The 15,549-nt window shown below is 42.2% G+C and overlaps 3 protein-coding genes across 3 annotated transcripts in view; 1 reads left to right on the top strand and 2 right to left on the bottom strand.

Moving 5' to 3' along the window:
• Nucleotides 1–297: 297 nt before the first annotated feature.
• On the bottom strand, nt 298–3,559 carry LOC106810355 (putative phosphoenolpyruvate synthase). Its single transcript, XM_014813671.1, has 9 exons — nt 3,504–3,559; nt 3,172–3,293; nt 2,753–2,859; nt 2,358–2,524; nt 1,864–1,934; nt 1,599–1,663; nt 1,158–1,305; nt 825–942; nt 298–302 (listed from the first exon to the last, which is right to left on the bottom strand). Exons 1-9 carry the CDS (start codon nt 3,529–3,531, stop codon nt 298–300), a joined length of 831 nt encoding a protein of 276 aa, XP_014669157.1. The 5' UTR covers nt 3,532–3,559.
• A 2,505-nt stretch (nt 3,560–6,064) lies between these two features.
• Nucleotides 6,065–13,601, bottom strand: LOC106810362 (probable ATP-dependent RNA helicase DDX52). The gene is made up of 11 exons (XM_014813684.1): nt 13,382–13,601; nt 11,608–11,816; nt 10,962–11,147; nt 10,506–10,649; nt 10,061–10,315; nt 9,437–9,570; nt 8,961–9,051; nt 8,690–8,812; nt 8,168–8,318; nt 7,735–7,882; nt 6,065–6,721 (listed from the first exon to the last, which is right to left on the bottom strand). The coding sequence occupies exons 2-11, from the start codon at nt 11,701–11,703 to the stop codon at nt 6,460–6,462; spliced, it is 1,590 nt and encodes a 529-aa protein (XP_014669170.1). The 5' UTR covers nt 11,704–11,816; nt 13,382–13,601; the 3' UTR covers nt 6,065–6,459.
• Nucleotides 12,469–15,549, top strand: part of LOC106810354 (galaxin-2-like) — a 7,824-nt gene continuing 4,743 nt past the window's right edge. The window contains exon 1 of the mRNA XM_014813670.1: nt 12,469–12,537. Within this exon, the coding sequence (XP_014669156.1) occupies nt 12,480–12,537 (58 nt within the window). The 5' untranslated portion in view covers nt 12,469–12,479. The remainder of the gene's footprint in view (nt 12,538–15,549) is intronic.

Here is a 15,549-nt window from a genome sequence, read left to right as displayed (position 1 = left end):
TCCAATTCATATTTTTATTTATTTATTTAAAAAAAAAAATTTTTTGATTTTAAAGAAAATTGACAATTAAATGTTTAGGGTCGGTCGGGAAACCGTAACCACACCTATATTTTGTTTTGGCCTAAGGTGACGACGATTCATTCATGGCAATAGCGTAGTGTGCCAATTTTCCGTGCTTCTTTAGAAGATTTTCTCTTCAACCATATATTTTATCTTTCATCATGCATTTAGAAGTTATTTTCAGCACAAAAAATTGATACGATGCCAAAAGTATCCTCTTGTGAGTTTATGATTTCTCTAGACTGTGAACATGGAGATCTAAGTGTTATAGTACAAGAGTAACCTTAGTGGTAGATATGTTTACAAGCGACAACCGTGTGTGGCAACCTAAAGACGATCGTCTCACGTAAACACACTGTCAGTGTCGGCTGAGAAGCACATATATTATGGTTATGGCTTTTTGTTAGCAGCCGACCATCTTCTGTAGATGATCGTCTTCGTCAATAACTTCAAAGTGTGGAAAATCTTGGCCACTTACGCTTACTGTCTGTCCTAACTGCTACATATTTGGCCATGCTGTGTTCCTATAGATCTATATAACAGATCTGTGTATATACACTACTACTGTAATAGTGCCCTATCTGTATAACAGTACATTCTTAAGATAGTTTTTATGTTAGTAAAGAATCCGTAATGTGTATGTGTCTGTATATACTTATCCATATATATATATATATATATATTCCCATATCAAGAGGAAAATTGTTCATCAAAGCAATGTAAACAATAATTATTTAATAAACATTTAGTATAATTTCACAAACCGCTGATAACCATCTTTATCTTCTTGCTTCCCAGAATTTTTTTCTTGACTATGAGTTTATCGTTGAAGCTTCTCTGCAGATAGATTGTGTCAGGTTCCGTCACTCCCGACACAACTGCCTGCGTGGAAAGCAAGTATTATAATTAAGATAAAGCATACATTGGGATATTATTAAAGTTATGAGATTATAGCCTACATTTGACTTTTACATTAGGCCCAAATTAATATAACAGTAAATATTGTTTGCGCTCCTAGGACGACTGCAGGCCTTGTTTACTTATGAAATAACTAATTACCTAAATAAATAAATAGATGAATAAAAAATATCCGTTGCCTCTCCTATCCCGTATGATACGTTGATGGTCATGATTCCAGGGTTACCAGTCACCGGATCTCTTGTAAAGAGCACACCGGCAACGTCTGCCTCTACCATCTCTTGTATGCAGACGCCGACATCTGCGGCTACAATCTGGCCGTGATTCCTGCAAAACAATGCACATGTAGTGATTCTTGCAATACAACACAAAATAAATTAGAGAAAGCAGCAACTTAGACAAGTGCATTAGGCGCCTGCGCAAACTCTGTATCTGGATCCGTACATAGTAGACGTGGCATTTGACGTTATTAGTGTACAGATTGGCGGCGCTTATTATGGTGATTCAGATGCACATTACATGCACATTACATTGCCAAATAGTAGATAAATATGATGCGTGCGCATGTTACATATACCGCAAATACATAATAGCAGGCTACATATAGGCACAGGTTATACCTTCTGTACTCAATAGCCTGTTGTGTGAAAGATGATGCCCAACATTTTGCGATACAATTGCATATCTGTAAGGATAAAATTATTATTTAAAGCATATCTTTAAATCCATATTGTTATTAAGATACATGTTATTATATAGCATAATACTGACAATAGTAAAATATAATGACATTATATTGAAGTCGACTGCCTGAGAGGTTTCTTTGTTTCTTATGTATGACATTTGCATTACAAGAATCCAAATCGGTGCGTGTTTAGTTCAAACCTCTTTAATGCCAATGACACCGAGAAAAGACTCCATCTGTCCAGCGAATGACGCTTCCCCGCCATCCTCTCCTGTAAAACATCACTAATGATTATCATTGAAATCTTACCGTCGTATTATACGTTTGAGTATGTAATACTGATTGCGCAGAGTTTAATCCTAATTGAGACCACATTCCCAACACTCTCAGCGATGACCTTTACTAAAATATCTTAATGTTTCATAGTTTGGAAGTGATGCCCGAGTTATACAGCCTCGTATTGCGACAATCTTTACACATCATGATGTTTATGGACATGACGCATTCACGGTTTTTATTCCGTCAAATTTAAACATCTAAAATATAAAATTAATGTTTGCTAGTAATCTTTATATTACCTCTATCAAAATTTATTATACGATATTACCACAAATATGTTTGATATAATATAGACCCGATGAATGTTTGATGTCATACCATTCCGGTGGCATACAATATTGATAAAAGAACCTACCAACAGCAGATGATCGTACAGCAAATGTCTTCTCGTTCCATTCCTCGCCAAACAGCTCTGACAGTTGTTTCAACACTGCCCGTTCCAACTCCGGAGTCAGCTGAGTGTTGTTAAAGCTTTCTACAGTAGCCTTGGATATCTCGTGAATATCGCCCCCCTTTCTTTTACTGGAAAATTGTTAACGGCGCGTTATGTAAAATGTATCAACACAGATAACGGACGATGGAAGTGGTAAAGGATATGTTGCGTATGTTACCAAATAGCATTCAATATTTTACATAATTTAACTGTTATAGGGTGTTATATTTTATTTGTTATAGGGTAACTGATATCATGAATAAATAATCTCAAATAATATTAATTTGGAATTATTTATTCCTAATAATATTACATACTATGCAATATTTTCCAGTTCTACGATGCTGTCACGCAGATGTTTGTTTTCGTTCAGGTGACGTCTGTACGCGGCCACCGTCAGGCAGAACCCCCTCGGAACCATGAACTGCAGATATATGATTCCTTATCATGAACTAATGTAGAGAGATAGCATGAAGTACTACTCAACTATGGACCCTAGCTGCTATTATAGGGTTATTTACTTGCTTTGCCGCCTTTGTACAAACTGGTACCGTCTGATTCTACGCGGAACTCGCTGGTGTACTGAATAAGGAACGTTATATATAGTTAGTGCTAATGTTAGAGTTAGTATAGTGTTAGAGTTTGGGTTAGGCTTAGGGTTAGGGTCAGGGTTAGGGTTAAGGCTAGGACAACATGTATATGTGTAAACATGCTACGAAAAGCTTCCCTCATGCACCTTGCCATCTAGTTGAGTCAGAAGAGCCAACTGCGTTCCCTTACCACCAGCCAGCTGAGATGAAGCGCAGGCAGGTTTAGTGAATTCCAGTGTCAGATCGCAATTGTTGTTTGTGCCGATCGCTTAGAAACATAAAGCTTCTTTATCAAAAAAATACGTATGACACATACAAAATCAGTAATTCTTAAAACATTGCGCTATATAGTTGTCTTTTTTCTTCTTTCGGTTTTTAACACTGAATGTTGCATATGACGGCTGGCGCTCCTGTGTGCGTATATTCCACGCCTACCAACCAGTATTATTTAAAATCATAACATAAGGAACTATGATACCTGGTTCCTTCAGCAACGGAACTGACATTTGAAGCGGTACTGGGCAAAGTTCATTGTGCCTGAAAGGTAGGATAAACATGATCACATCGGAGGACAAACAGTAGTTAACGTAATGGGAACATTTGCGTATATAGAGTTCTACTACCAGACATGATAACATCGGAGGACAAACAGTAGTTGACGGAATGGGAACATTTGCGTATATAGAGTCCTACTACCAGACATGATAACATCGGAGGACTTATATATATTCCCATATCATATCGGTTACCATATTTGTTGCATCAAGAGCTAATTGACTATAGAGTGGGCAGTGGTAAGATGTGGAAAATATGTAGCTGTATCAGTCACATTTCATCACTTTACCCTTGTCATTTAAGCAATTCCAACTTGAACAATTAATAACAATTACTTGTCCCCACGACGTTTCTAAGTGTGGCGTTGTAGTTATTGTATGCTTGTCAATTTTTAGTGTTCAATCCTTTGCAATTTCAGTGCTACTTATCTTTCCGATGTAGCAAGAAGCCGTTTGGTTTTATATCAGCGCATGTAAAGTTGTCATGGCAGTATATGACGATCTACTCGTAAATGCTAGCTGTCCAAGATAGATGTACATTCGCCTAGTGCGTGAAGAATGGAATTCATCTATCTGTTGGCAATAAAGGATAGAAATATGTTCTTACATGAAGCTCTACGAGATGAAAAAGATCCATTGACTTGAGAATGCAATCGCTGGAAAATCGCAATTCGACAAGAATGTACAAACCGATAATTCCACTTTAGATTCGTCGTAGAGACAAGTGGTTTTTCGTAATTTGTCGAGATATTAATTTACTCGTAATTAATCAGTTGTTAGTGAATTGTCTGTCAAAGCTACTGAACATTGCTTTTTATTATATTGTTGTATGCTCTTATCTCGTTCATTAGCTCTAGGCTATATATATATCGTATGAGCTGCATTGTAAAAAGATCACCTTGCTGTAATCGCGTATGTAAACAATCTCAATGTGGATGGTCGTTGTTGTTTCCAATTGCCATGGCAACCTTTTTTGTAGGTTGCATTATCTACCTTAGAAGTGTCATAATACACTTGGCAGTCATTGCATCCACACTGTTGTTTGACACAATGTGTCCTCACTCATCTCACGTTATGAATTTCTATTTAATGTGGACGCATATTGTATTATGATAATGATAATGACAGTTATTTTCATATAAAGGTATGAATGTAGGAATCGTCACGAATACAATCTCATCAATGCAGTTGGTAATATCTAGGAGTGAGATTTGTAAACGAGATGATCTGTCGTCTGTGGCTGTATTAGTAATTGCGCTCTTCGGCAAAAATGCGTAAAACTTGAAAATGCAATATTTAGAAAAGGTTTCTTGTTAGTACGTAATAAGATAAAATATTGTTTACATGAGTAGAATGATATCAAAGTGATGTGCAATGAGTGTGCCGTTTGTACAATTAGCTAATTTTAATATGGGAACTTATAATTGGGAAACTTATAACCAGCAAAGTAGGAAATGGACAGCCATTTTGTTAAATTGTGTATCGATGTTGTGTAGTGGTCTGTAATATTTTTGTAGAATTTATTATGAATTTTTACTTTGTTGATCGAGTGATAGACTCTCTCGAATATTTATGTGCCCTAACGGTAGTCCATGTGAGTACAGCGCGCGTTCTTTTTTTAGTCCTATTGCAGGAGGTTACGTTTAATAGTTGTGTATTTACATGTATTATTGTTTTACCATTGCATTGTGTATGTAGTAAGGTCACTGTCTCGTCTTTAGATTTGTTGATGTATTTGCAAAGTACTCCATCTTCATCTGACATAAAAAGGTTTATAAGGTGTTAAATTTCGACAATTTTACCTTATGAACGCATCTAAAACAGTATACCATTTTTACACTGCATAAAGATGGTGTAACGTGCCCATAAGGTCATTCAGTCTTCAGATAATGTTAAATGGCATGTAAAAGTTTTCCAGTTGCCGTGCCACATGATCACATAGTTGTATGAAGATCAGTTAGTTTGTGTAGGAGATTTGCTTATTCTGTTTACATTGTATTGCAAATGGTGTTCACTTTATTATGCATTCGTGTAATAGTTTTACCTTTGCTTGCAAAAGCGTCGCGTGGCAACGCGATCAATGTGCTGAATTATGTAGTCCGCACAGTTTGCAAAATTTACGACATTTATGTGTGAACGTATTTAGCAGTTGTATTTTGTATTTTTGCTCGAGTTTAATTTCAGTTACAGTCCCGTAAGTTGTTAACAGACTGGCACCAACATCGGCAGCAAGAAGATTGTGACTATGCAGGCGAACTGTTTCCTAATCAGTTATCATTCTACATAATGGGCTGGCAACTTGTATTACTGCAGCCTGCAGTAAGAACAAGCCAAACAGAAGCCAGGGAAGGGCCAGTATAAGTGTGAATGCTCGGCACTATGGATGTTAACCAGACTCGGATCCTAAAGTCAAGCTTGGTGGTCGTACGATGGTAGTTCACTTTCCTATTATGAGCTGGTGATTCCAGAATACGGAACACTCATGTACCATTGATGTTATCAGGAGTATATAATAGAAGATACTCTTCTATTATATACTCCTGATGTTATGCAGAACGTGCTTTATTATATACCATAATAATCTTACAATAAAATATCGGCTGTCAGTCTGTTAATTGTCAACTTTTGGTCATGATAGTGCTGTAGGTTTCTTTCCAATCACAACTGACAGCTACGTCAGAACAAGTAAAAGGTAGGGGAAGGTAAATGTTGGGGTCATGTATCGCACACACACCCTGCTGGACAACTGAGAACTGACCAGAATGCTCGCACCAAATTGTAGGGGGTAACTTGCAAAATCGCTCACTTCTGAGGATAAACAGGAATCAGCCTCAACAATAATCTGCTCTATGTACAGATGAATTTGAAAACAATCTATGTTCAATGCTTCTTTACGGCGCCCCCACTTGGCTGTGATTTCTTTGGCTTCATTTTTTTCTTCTTTTTCAAATTTGTCTTTTTCGATTTCTTTTTCGGTGCACCAGTCTGTATCTTGCTTGCAGCCGATGGACGGTCTACCATATCCGAGACAGCACCTTGCTTTTTACCCTCCTCGTTTCTTTTAAAGGGGGCTTTCTTCTTTTTACCAGTGGAGATGGATTCTCGTTTCGGTGCGTGTTTCTCTAGCTTCCGTCTCACCTTTCTGCGAACACAAGTGTAGCATGCAAGATGATGCAACACACAGCGGACGTTGCGACATACGTTTACACCATCATCATAAGTGACCAATCAATACGGCCAGCTCGCCTCCTGTGTGGACAGTGTCCAGGGCTACATCACCGAGTAATGGGATGCCACGCCCGAGGTATATAAGCGGCAGAGGCGACAAGGAAAAGGGGGAAGCGATATAGACAAGGGGCGAAGAGGCACCTACGTACTGTTGTGCTTATGTATGTCGGAACCAGATATATATTAGAATAAAGCTTCTCTACACAAGTATCACAACAGTAGTTGGTGATGCTCATAGGGTCTATGTCCCCCAGGGTACTGCCGGAACGTACCCTGGTAACTATCTGATATGGTTAGGGTTAGGGAGTAGGCATAGGCGACTCCCTAGACTCGTTAGTGGAGTAGGCGAGGTATGGTCTGGCATATTAGATAGTACCAGGGTACGTTCCGGTATACCGGACCGTACCCAGGGTACGTTCCGGCAGTACACTGGGGGACACAGACCCTCTCAGCGTTAGTGATGAGTGTTCACGGTCACCACCTCTACGATCTTCCTGTCCTATAGTGCTGTTCGTACCTTAGAACAGCATCTTATGTTTACCTGTGTGTTCTCGTATAACGCCATTTTCCTGATGAATCTCTTGTGACGCACTGCCAACGACGGACCACTCAGAGTGGGAGATGCTATACGTACTTGCTCGCCTTGCGTAGTCTCAGTATGTTGCCAGGAATATGATCTAACGTTTACGTAGCCGTTCTCGTATACCGTAATTTTTCCGTTAAACCTCTCGCAATGTACTGCGAATGTTAGAATCTAATCTCCGATTGGGAGAGGTCATACGTACTTGCTTGCCTTGCGTAGTCTCAGTATGTTGCCAGGAATGTAAGCTAGCCTTCACGCATCTGTTCTCGTATACCGTGATTTTCGCAACGTCAAAAAGAATGTGAGAAGAATTTTAATCTCAGATTGGGAGCTGCTATACATACTTGCTCGCCTTGCGCAGTCTCAGCATGTATCCGGGCACGTCACATCCCGTCTGCCTCATCACCGCGGCGATGCTGCGCAGATTAACGAGGTCCTCGTCAGTGAAGAACGTCACAGCCTCCCCGGACCTTCCCGCTCGACCCGTCCTTCCTGTGCAACACGGGACTCCGCCATTACTATCATCGCTGATCGATTGCATCGATCAATCAATCGAATGATCGAATGAATCGATCGAACAACCGAATCGAACGTCGATTAGGTAATTAAGGCATTTCAGAGAAATTTATGGTGATCTTGCAAATTTAAAGGCGTGGGAAGAACATTAGCTTTCCTTTCCTACAAGAATCAATTGCCCACTTCTCCACTTAGATTTCACGAATGAGTACAATCATAAAAATACATTATTTTTACAAGCAATGCCTTGTACGACCTTACCTATTCTATGTATGTAGCTGATTGCACTTGGTGGGAAATCATAGTTGATGACAAGGTTGACTCCTTTGAAGTCCATGCCTCTACCCATCAGCTCAGTGCAAATGAGCATCCAGATTTTTCCCGATCGAAAATCTCGGACTATGTTGTCTCTCTGAAAATAGACGAGCAAGGAATGCCGTCGAAGAAGACGGGTCACGTAAATACAAACAAAGTTGAAGACTAATTCATGATACGCGTGCTACATGAGGCCTCACCTTTATAATATTCACATTATAATCTTAACTGGAATGGTGCACCCAGATTAACATGATACTTAATTTTAACCACAACAATACGGCTGCTACGTTGACTACAGTCACGTGGCTGTGCTGAAAGATTAGTTTAGGTAAGCTATACAGATGCATCACCATGTAACCTGGCATGTGTGATTTCCATAGGTAAAATAAAAGCATTAGATAAGTATTTAACAAACAAAGTTTGAATGACTTATGGAAGCCGTACACTAAGCGGAGTCTACTATACCTGCAACTGTGTCTTGTCTGAGTGAATGACATTGACGTTGATGCCATCGTATGCGAGCTCACTATACAGATCTTGGGCTCGTTCCTTCGATTGCACAAACACGAGGACTGGTGGAGAAAAGCCCTGAAATGTGTGCCAACGAACATGCTTACTAGTAGTCACCTTAACGACAAATTCGTAATGGCTTAGAGACAAATGTATCGTGTATGTACAAAACAAGTGTATATGAAATACTGTATTGTAAAACGATAGTTTAAGCAAAACTTTGCACCTTTTTCACGAGTTCACGCATGGCCACCATTTTGCCAGACTCTGCACCCACATAGAGCAATTCCTGCTTCACAGACATCGTCGCAGAATTTCTAAACACAGCAAAACAACAATTTTCAGTTGATTATGCTCGTGGGTAGCTATGACAACAGTGCTCATGGCACACAATATTAGAAACCGAATTAATGATATTTCTATCCTCTAGGGAATTAATTTAAAAGATCAAAATCTCCTATTAATCGTTAAATGAGTATGATAAACTCTTAAAAACTGCCAACTAGTTAGCAAGCATTATATTACCTACTCTTAATAATTATCTGCTTTAACTTTGTCAACTAACAGTTACTTCACAATACTCCACACTTTGCATTGCTTATAAGGTTACATAAGTTTATTACATAATTCTTTCCTAAAAAATGACTATCCTCGGGTTTATAATCATTAATGTCTAGCGAATATTTTATCATCACACCATACCTGCCACCAACACAGATGGTGACCACATTGTCAAGGTTTAGCTTGCACCATTGTTCCACCTCGTAAGTATAGGTGGCGCTAAACATGGCTCTTCGCACGTGTGACGAGTCACATGCCTTGTAGATCACAGCCAACTGCAAAGTCATATATGTACAGACGTCACATGTAAAACCCAGCATTTCTACAATATCCACTATAAAAGGGCAGCAAAAGCAATTCGATTCCAAGTTTACGTGATCATTTTAGATGAAAACGGTGAAACATAGGACATAATATGCAAAAATACATACGCTAAACACAAATTTTATATGCTGGATAGCTTTTTCCTCTATCCGAAATAGATCCAAAATAAGAAAATGACATGCAAACTTTACAGGTTCATGATGACGACATTCAAGACTACAGCCTGTTGACTTGCAACTCGTGTATAAACCAACGAATCGACTCAATCTTAATGGTCAGTGCTTAGGCATGCTGTCACATCCACGATCAATGCTATGAAGAGTCCATAATACAAAACGTCTATTTGTTTATTTTCTATTATGGACCTTTGATGACATCTAAGATAAGCATATGTTCTACAGTTAAAGATGTCATCACGAAATGACATGTAGAGAGTTTCACCTGGTCCCTGAATCCCTGCTTTCCCGCCTCAAACAATTTGTCACACTCGTCCACAATGAGCCATTCAACGTTCTTCATGCTGACACCAGGTGGCGTTAGCTGCAGCAGGTGAATGAGTCGGTTTGGCGTCGTCACGAGTATGTCGAATTTCTGCGGAGATTTCGGCCCGAACTTCTGCTTAGCGACGTCCGACTTGCCGATCATGCATATGTGAAAGCCTGTGCCAGTCGCAAGCCTCTGGAACTCCCTGTAGGTCTAACCAGAAAGAAAAGAATTAATACCATCATCATTACTGTCAACATCGTAATCCAACTGTATATTTCACCATATATTATACCGATTCATACCGAATAACAGCCATGGATAACTGACATAATGAAACTGAATACTGCCCATCGCCGATTTTTAAGTAACAATTTTTTTGCTACGACCTACGTATACTCACTTGCTTGGCAAGCTCCCTTGTTGGCGAGACCACTACTACTCTGAAGCCCATTCGTCCGGGTTTCTTTAGATGTGTTAGTGCAGGTAGAATGAACGCGGCCGTCTTGCCAGAGCCGGTGGGTGCGCATGCCAACAGTTCTCGTCTCTGTAACATCCCAACAAAAGAAGAACTAGTAGTGATAGGTTGGCGATAGCTTAAGAACTCGATCTGATTTGCTCTGTATGTCTGTTATTACAGCAATGTAATCCCACAGTTACACTAAAATGCTTTGCCTCGTTAGTTTACTGTGCTAGTCAATGCTCTTGATTGGACTGGATCACATTCAAAGAACAGAAGTATGATGAAGGATTCTTTATAAACTAACAAATTTACAAACGAATCATTGTCAAACTTTGAGTTGATAAGAGCAGCTATAGATTCAGACACCGTGTAAAGATTTTTATCAACTTATCTTACATGCATCATGACTGTGACTGCCTGCATCTGGATGGGGGTTGGATCAACGTAGCCTACAGCTACAATATTCTCGACCAGCTGCGGAAGGAGCTGATATTCCGTCTGAAGCTGTGAGAAGGACTCAACTGGCTCTGGCAGGTCAGTTCCCTGAACGTGAATTTTGTGTCTGTTGCGTAGAGCGTTTACCTTCACGAGAAAAACGCGTCGATTACAATACTATATCTCTACTGCTGTGCAGAGAATTGCCATTTACAACAAAATATTTCTAGTAACCACATAAAATAAGGCTGTTACAAAATAACCATTTTTCCATAGATAAGGAAGATACAAGTGTAAAATTTGATATGGCATGACAGCTAATGTGACATGCAAAAAAGCTAAAACTCACTATAAACTTCAACATATTTACAGAGTAGTAACGCACGAAGGGTCGTTGTCGTATAGGGTACTACATATATGTACCTATCTGATATGGTTAGGGTTAGGGTTAGGGTTAGGGAATAGGCGTAGGCGACTCCCTAGACTAGCATTATATTACCCTATACGACAACGACCCCTTCAGCAGTAGTAACAGGTAGTGATTACCAAACTGCAGATTGATAGCAAATTTATTCGCGATCACTATGTAATGGCTACATCACTCTACCTCCTCTCTGTGAATCTGTGTGACCCTGTCCGCGACTCTACGCCCCGACTTTTTCACTCTGCTGCTTCGAGACGACGCCATAGTCGTAGAAGTCATCGCGCCAAGAATGCGCAGCTCCTCCTCATCGTCGTCGCTGCTCCCTTCAGACTCGCATTGCTCCGATAACGATGAGGAAGAGTCACAACTCTCCTCAGCCTCAGCGGTAGCACCTAGGCAGGTTGTGTGTGTGCGTGCGTGCGTGCCTGCGTGCGTGACTGTGTGTGCGTGCCTGCGTGCGTGACTGTGTGTGCGTGCCTGCGTGCGTGCGTGCCTGCGTGCGTGACTGTGTGTGCGGGCGTGCGTGCGTGCCTGCGTGCCTGCCTGCGTGCGTGTCTGCGTGCGTGACTGTGTGTGCGTGCGTGCGTACGTGCGTGCCTGCGTGCGTGACTATATGCATGCGTGCCTGCGTGCGTGACTGTGTGTGCGGGCGTGCGTGCCTGCCTGCGTGCGTTCCGTGCCTGCCCGCGCACCTGTGTGCCTGCGTGCGTACGTGACTGCGTGCGTGCATGTGTGCGTGTGTGCGTGTGTGCATGTGTGCGTGCGTGCGTGTGAGCGTGCCTGCATGCCCGCGTACCTGCGTGCCTGCGTGCGTGCGTGATTGCGTGCGTGCATGCGTGCGTGCATGCGTGCGTGTGTGCGTGACTGCGTGCGTGCATGTGTGCATGTGTGCGTGCGTGCATGTGTGCGTGCATGTGTGCGTGCGTGTGTGCGTATGTGCGTGGGTATGTGAGTGTATCTGTGAGCGCGTCCTTACTCCTTGTATACTTATATATAATATAGCTCATTGTATTGCTTATGTTCTTGTATATACACACACAGGTCCCGATGACGGCATGGGAGATGATGAAGGAAGTGATTGCGATGACGGTGGCACTACTGATCCACCACCAGGTAAGCCGGGGGGAATTAAGGCGTGCGTGCATGTGTGCGCGTGTGTGTGTGCTGCGTGCGTGCGTGCGTGCGTGCATGCGTGCGTGCGTGCGTGACTGCGTGCGTGCGTGCGTGCCTGCGTGCGTGCGTGACTGCATGCGTGCCTGCGTGCGTGACTGTGTGCGTGACTGCATGCGTGCGTGTGTGCGTGCCTGCCTGCGTGCGTTCCGTGCCTGCCCGCGTACCTGCGTGCCTGCGTGCGTACGTGACTGCGTGCGTGTGTGTGCATGTGTGCGTGCGTGCATGTGTGCGTGTGTGCGTGGGTATGTGAGTGTACCTGTGAGCGCGTCCTTACTCCTTGTATACTTATATTGTATACTTATATATATAATATAGCTCATTGTATTGCTTATGCTAGCCGCACACTATCCGATTTTGCACTGTGGACAGCACTAACGCGCCGCACACTATCCGACCCGCTTCCGATCGATCGGGAGGCCACCGCACACTGTCCGACTCAAAGTTGACGCAAACCATGGCACTCTCGTGGCGTTCCAAGCGGATTTAACGTGTACTAATATGTTCTGCAAGGTGACAGTTGAAATATCTTGTCGATCATATGTAGGGGCATTTCTAGCACAAACTGAGAGTGGTCGAGGCACATTTAAATGTGAGGCTCTCTTTCAATGTGAATACGTGACCATACCACAAAATGCAAGGAACGCCTATAGGTAGAGGAGACAAAATACGCAGACATTTTATAGATGAAGGCTAGCATTAACTTCCCACACTCAATTAATGTGCCGTGGTAACATAACACCAAGCCATAAACATGTCAAATGCATTCCACTAAACATATCCTAACCATGGGGTGCGTGCAGGCGTTTGCTGGTGCCGTGTTCATCCACGCCTTGTCGAACGTTTTCCAGGTATTTTCTTTTGCCAGAAACTCCCCCGGGGTTTCTCTGCCCATTATCTCCTTGATGTTGTACCTCTGGGATGACCTGAAACTGTTGTAGTTCAACTCCAGGGAGCGCACGGTCATCCACCTGACTCGGTGCATCCCCACGTTTCTTGATTATCTGGAATTTGTGATAAATGATAATTGCGATTCCTATTAAATCATGATACCAACACCAACACATACATGTCATATTTCACATTTTGGATGTTTTCCACTCTATCCCACGTTCCAACTGCCACTGTGGCTTAGCTGGCACTTACACTGGCACCTGCTTAGCCACAAGTTCCCTTCTCGCTTAACACTACGTTGGCTAGAGGTCCTACGACGTGTAACAGTCGGAGAGCCTGGTCGGTTTAGCACCTGCTTAGCTGTGGCAGTGGCAATGAGGGCTGTAGTACTGCAACAAGTGTCTAGCATGGTACAACTGAGTGTAGTATAGTTACTATTTAGCCACTGGCACTGACACTGACACTGACAGTGACACTGTCCGAAGCACATGCAGGCACTAGTTAACTATGTATTTAAGTGTCAGTGTGCAGCGGCAGCAATGGCGCTTGGCGGCAGCTAGTGTTTGTTGTAGATGAGCATTTGGACAGCATTTACAGGAAATTGTTGGCAATAATACTAGGTGAAAGATGGGGTATGCCTCCTGATCAGGCTCTACAAAAACAACAGAATGACAAACAAATTTAATTCTGTTCATTGTATCAATTAACTGGTCTTCTTTTATGCATGCAACGAAAGTAACGAAATCACATAGATACAAGGAATTGCATCAAATACATCACAGCGAACGAAGACCAAAATCACCGAGATACGTGCTATAGTGGGAAAGCAGCAGTGACTTTCGTTAGTATTTCGTTCCTAGAAATAGCCTTTTTTTAATTTGTGCGGTAATATTCGGCACTAGCGTGCACTAATTTGTATTATGCACACAAGGTATATGCCTTATATGAATGTATAAAAAGCAGAAAAGTGATTTTTGTCTTATTGCGTAATTGTGCCATTCCGTAAAGTAGCGAAGCCAAGGTGACCGGTCCGCCGTTTTTGTGTTGGGCATGCAACTTACTTTCAGGGGCATGGCCACCATGACCACGACAGATGTGCATGGTAAAATCCGATCTACGAAGTTTCACTTTAGCCGCAGCATTCCTCCACAATCCAATCCCTATGCTAACGTACATAAAGTGGCTCTCGCATTGCTGGTAAATTCTGGGACGCACACGAGCGATTTTATTAATGGCGGACTTGAACACGGTCAGCAACTAAACTAACGAGAGATTCACGAATATTCCAGGAAGCTCGGGGCGTGTGTCGTTACGGCGTATTTACGCGTTCGTTTGCGGATGTTTGGCCGCCGGTTTGCTCGGTAAACAATCGAGGTGAACGCGTGCGCACATTATAAACAAAGTAAATAAAAATAGCGCCACTCGTACTCGTCGTTGTCCCTATAGGTGGCGTGATTCACCGACGTCACGCGCGCAGACGGAACTGCAATCCCTGCCAAGTTTCACCCGATCACCTAGGAGACGAGAACACCCAAAATAGTGGAGATTTGATAGAACAAAATTTCGCCCCCACCTGCGTGTTTTCTCCGTGCTTTATTGTTTGAGTTACCGAGGTTATAGCTTTAGTTATAGTTTACGTCGTGAGCGCCATTGTTGGTTTAGGTCCGCCGCGCCCCCTGCGTCTGTTTGTTTGCCGAGCTACGCTAACGACTCTCGCTTTATAAAACGTTACGATTGTTGCCGCTGTTGTCAGTGAGTGATACACCGTGAGAGCGATTTGACGTGAAGCTGCACCGAGCCCAGAGAGCAAGAAAGAGAGAAAGATAGATAGAGAGAGAGAGAGAGAGAGTCTAACAACGTCTTGATAGCATTGCGCTATTTCGGAGCCGTCAGAAGTACCGAGTAAAACTGCTAGGTGAGAGAGAGATAGAGAGTTCGAGATGGAAAGAGAGAGGAAAGAGAGAGAGAGAGAGAGAGAAAGAGAGGGGAAGAAAGAGAAAGAGAGAGAGAGAAAGGGAGAGAGAGAGAGAGAGAGAGAGAGAGAGAGAGAGAGAGAGAGAG

This window comes from Priapulus caudatus, unplaced genomic scaffold (assembly GCF_000485595.1).
Source record: "Priapulus caudatus unplaced genomic scaffold, Priapulus_caudatus-5.0.1 Scaffold435, whole genome shotgun sequence".
Taxonomy (NCBI): Eukaryota; Metazoa; Priapulida; class Priapulimorpha; order Priapulimorphida; family Priapulidae; genus Priapulus; species Priapulus caudatus.
This window is presented reverse-complemented; position numbering and strand designations above follow the sequence as displayed.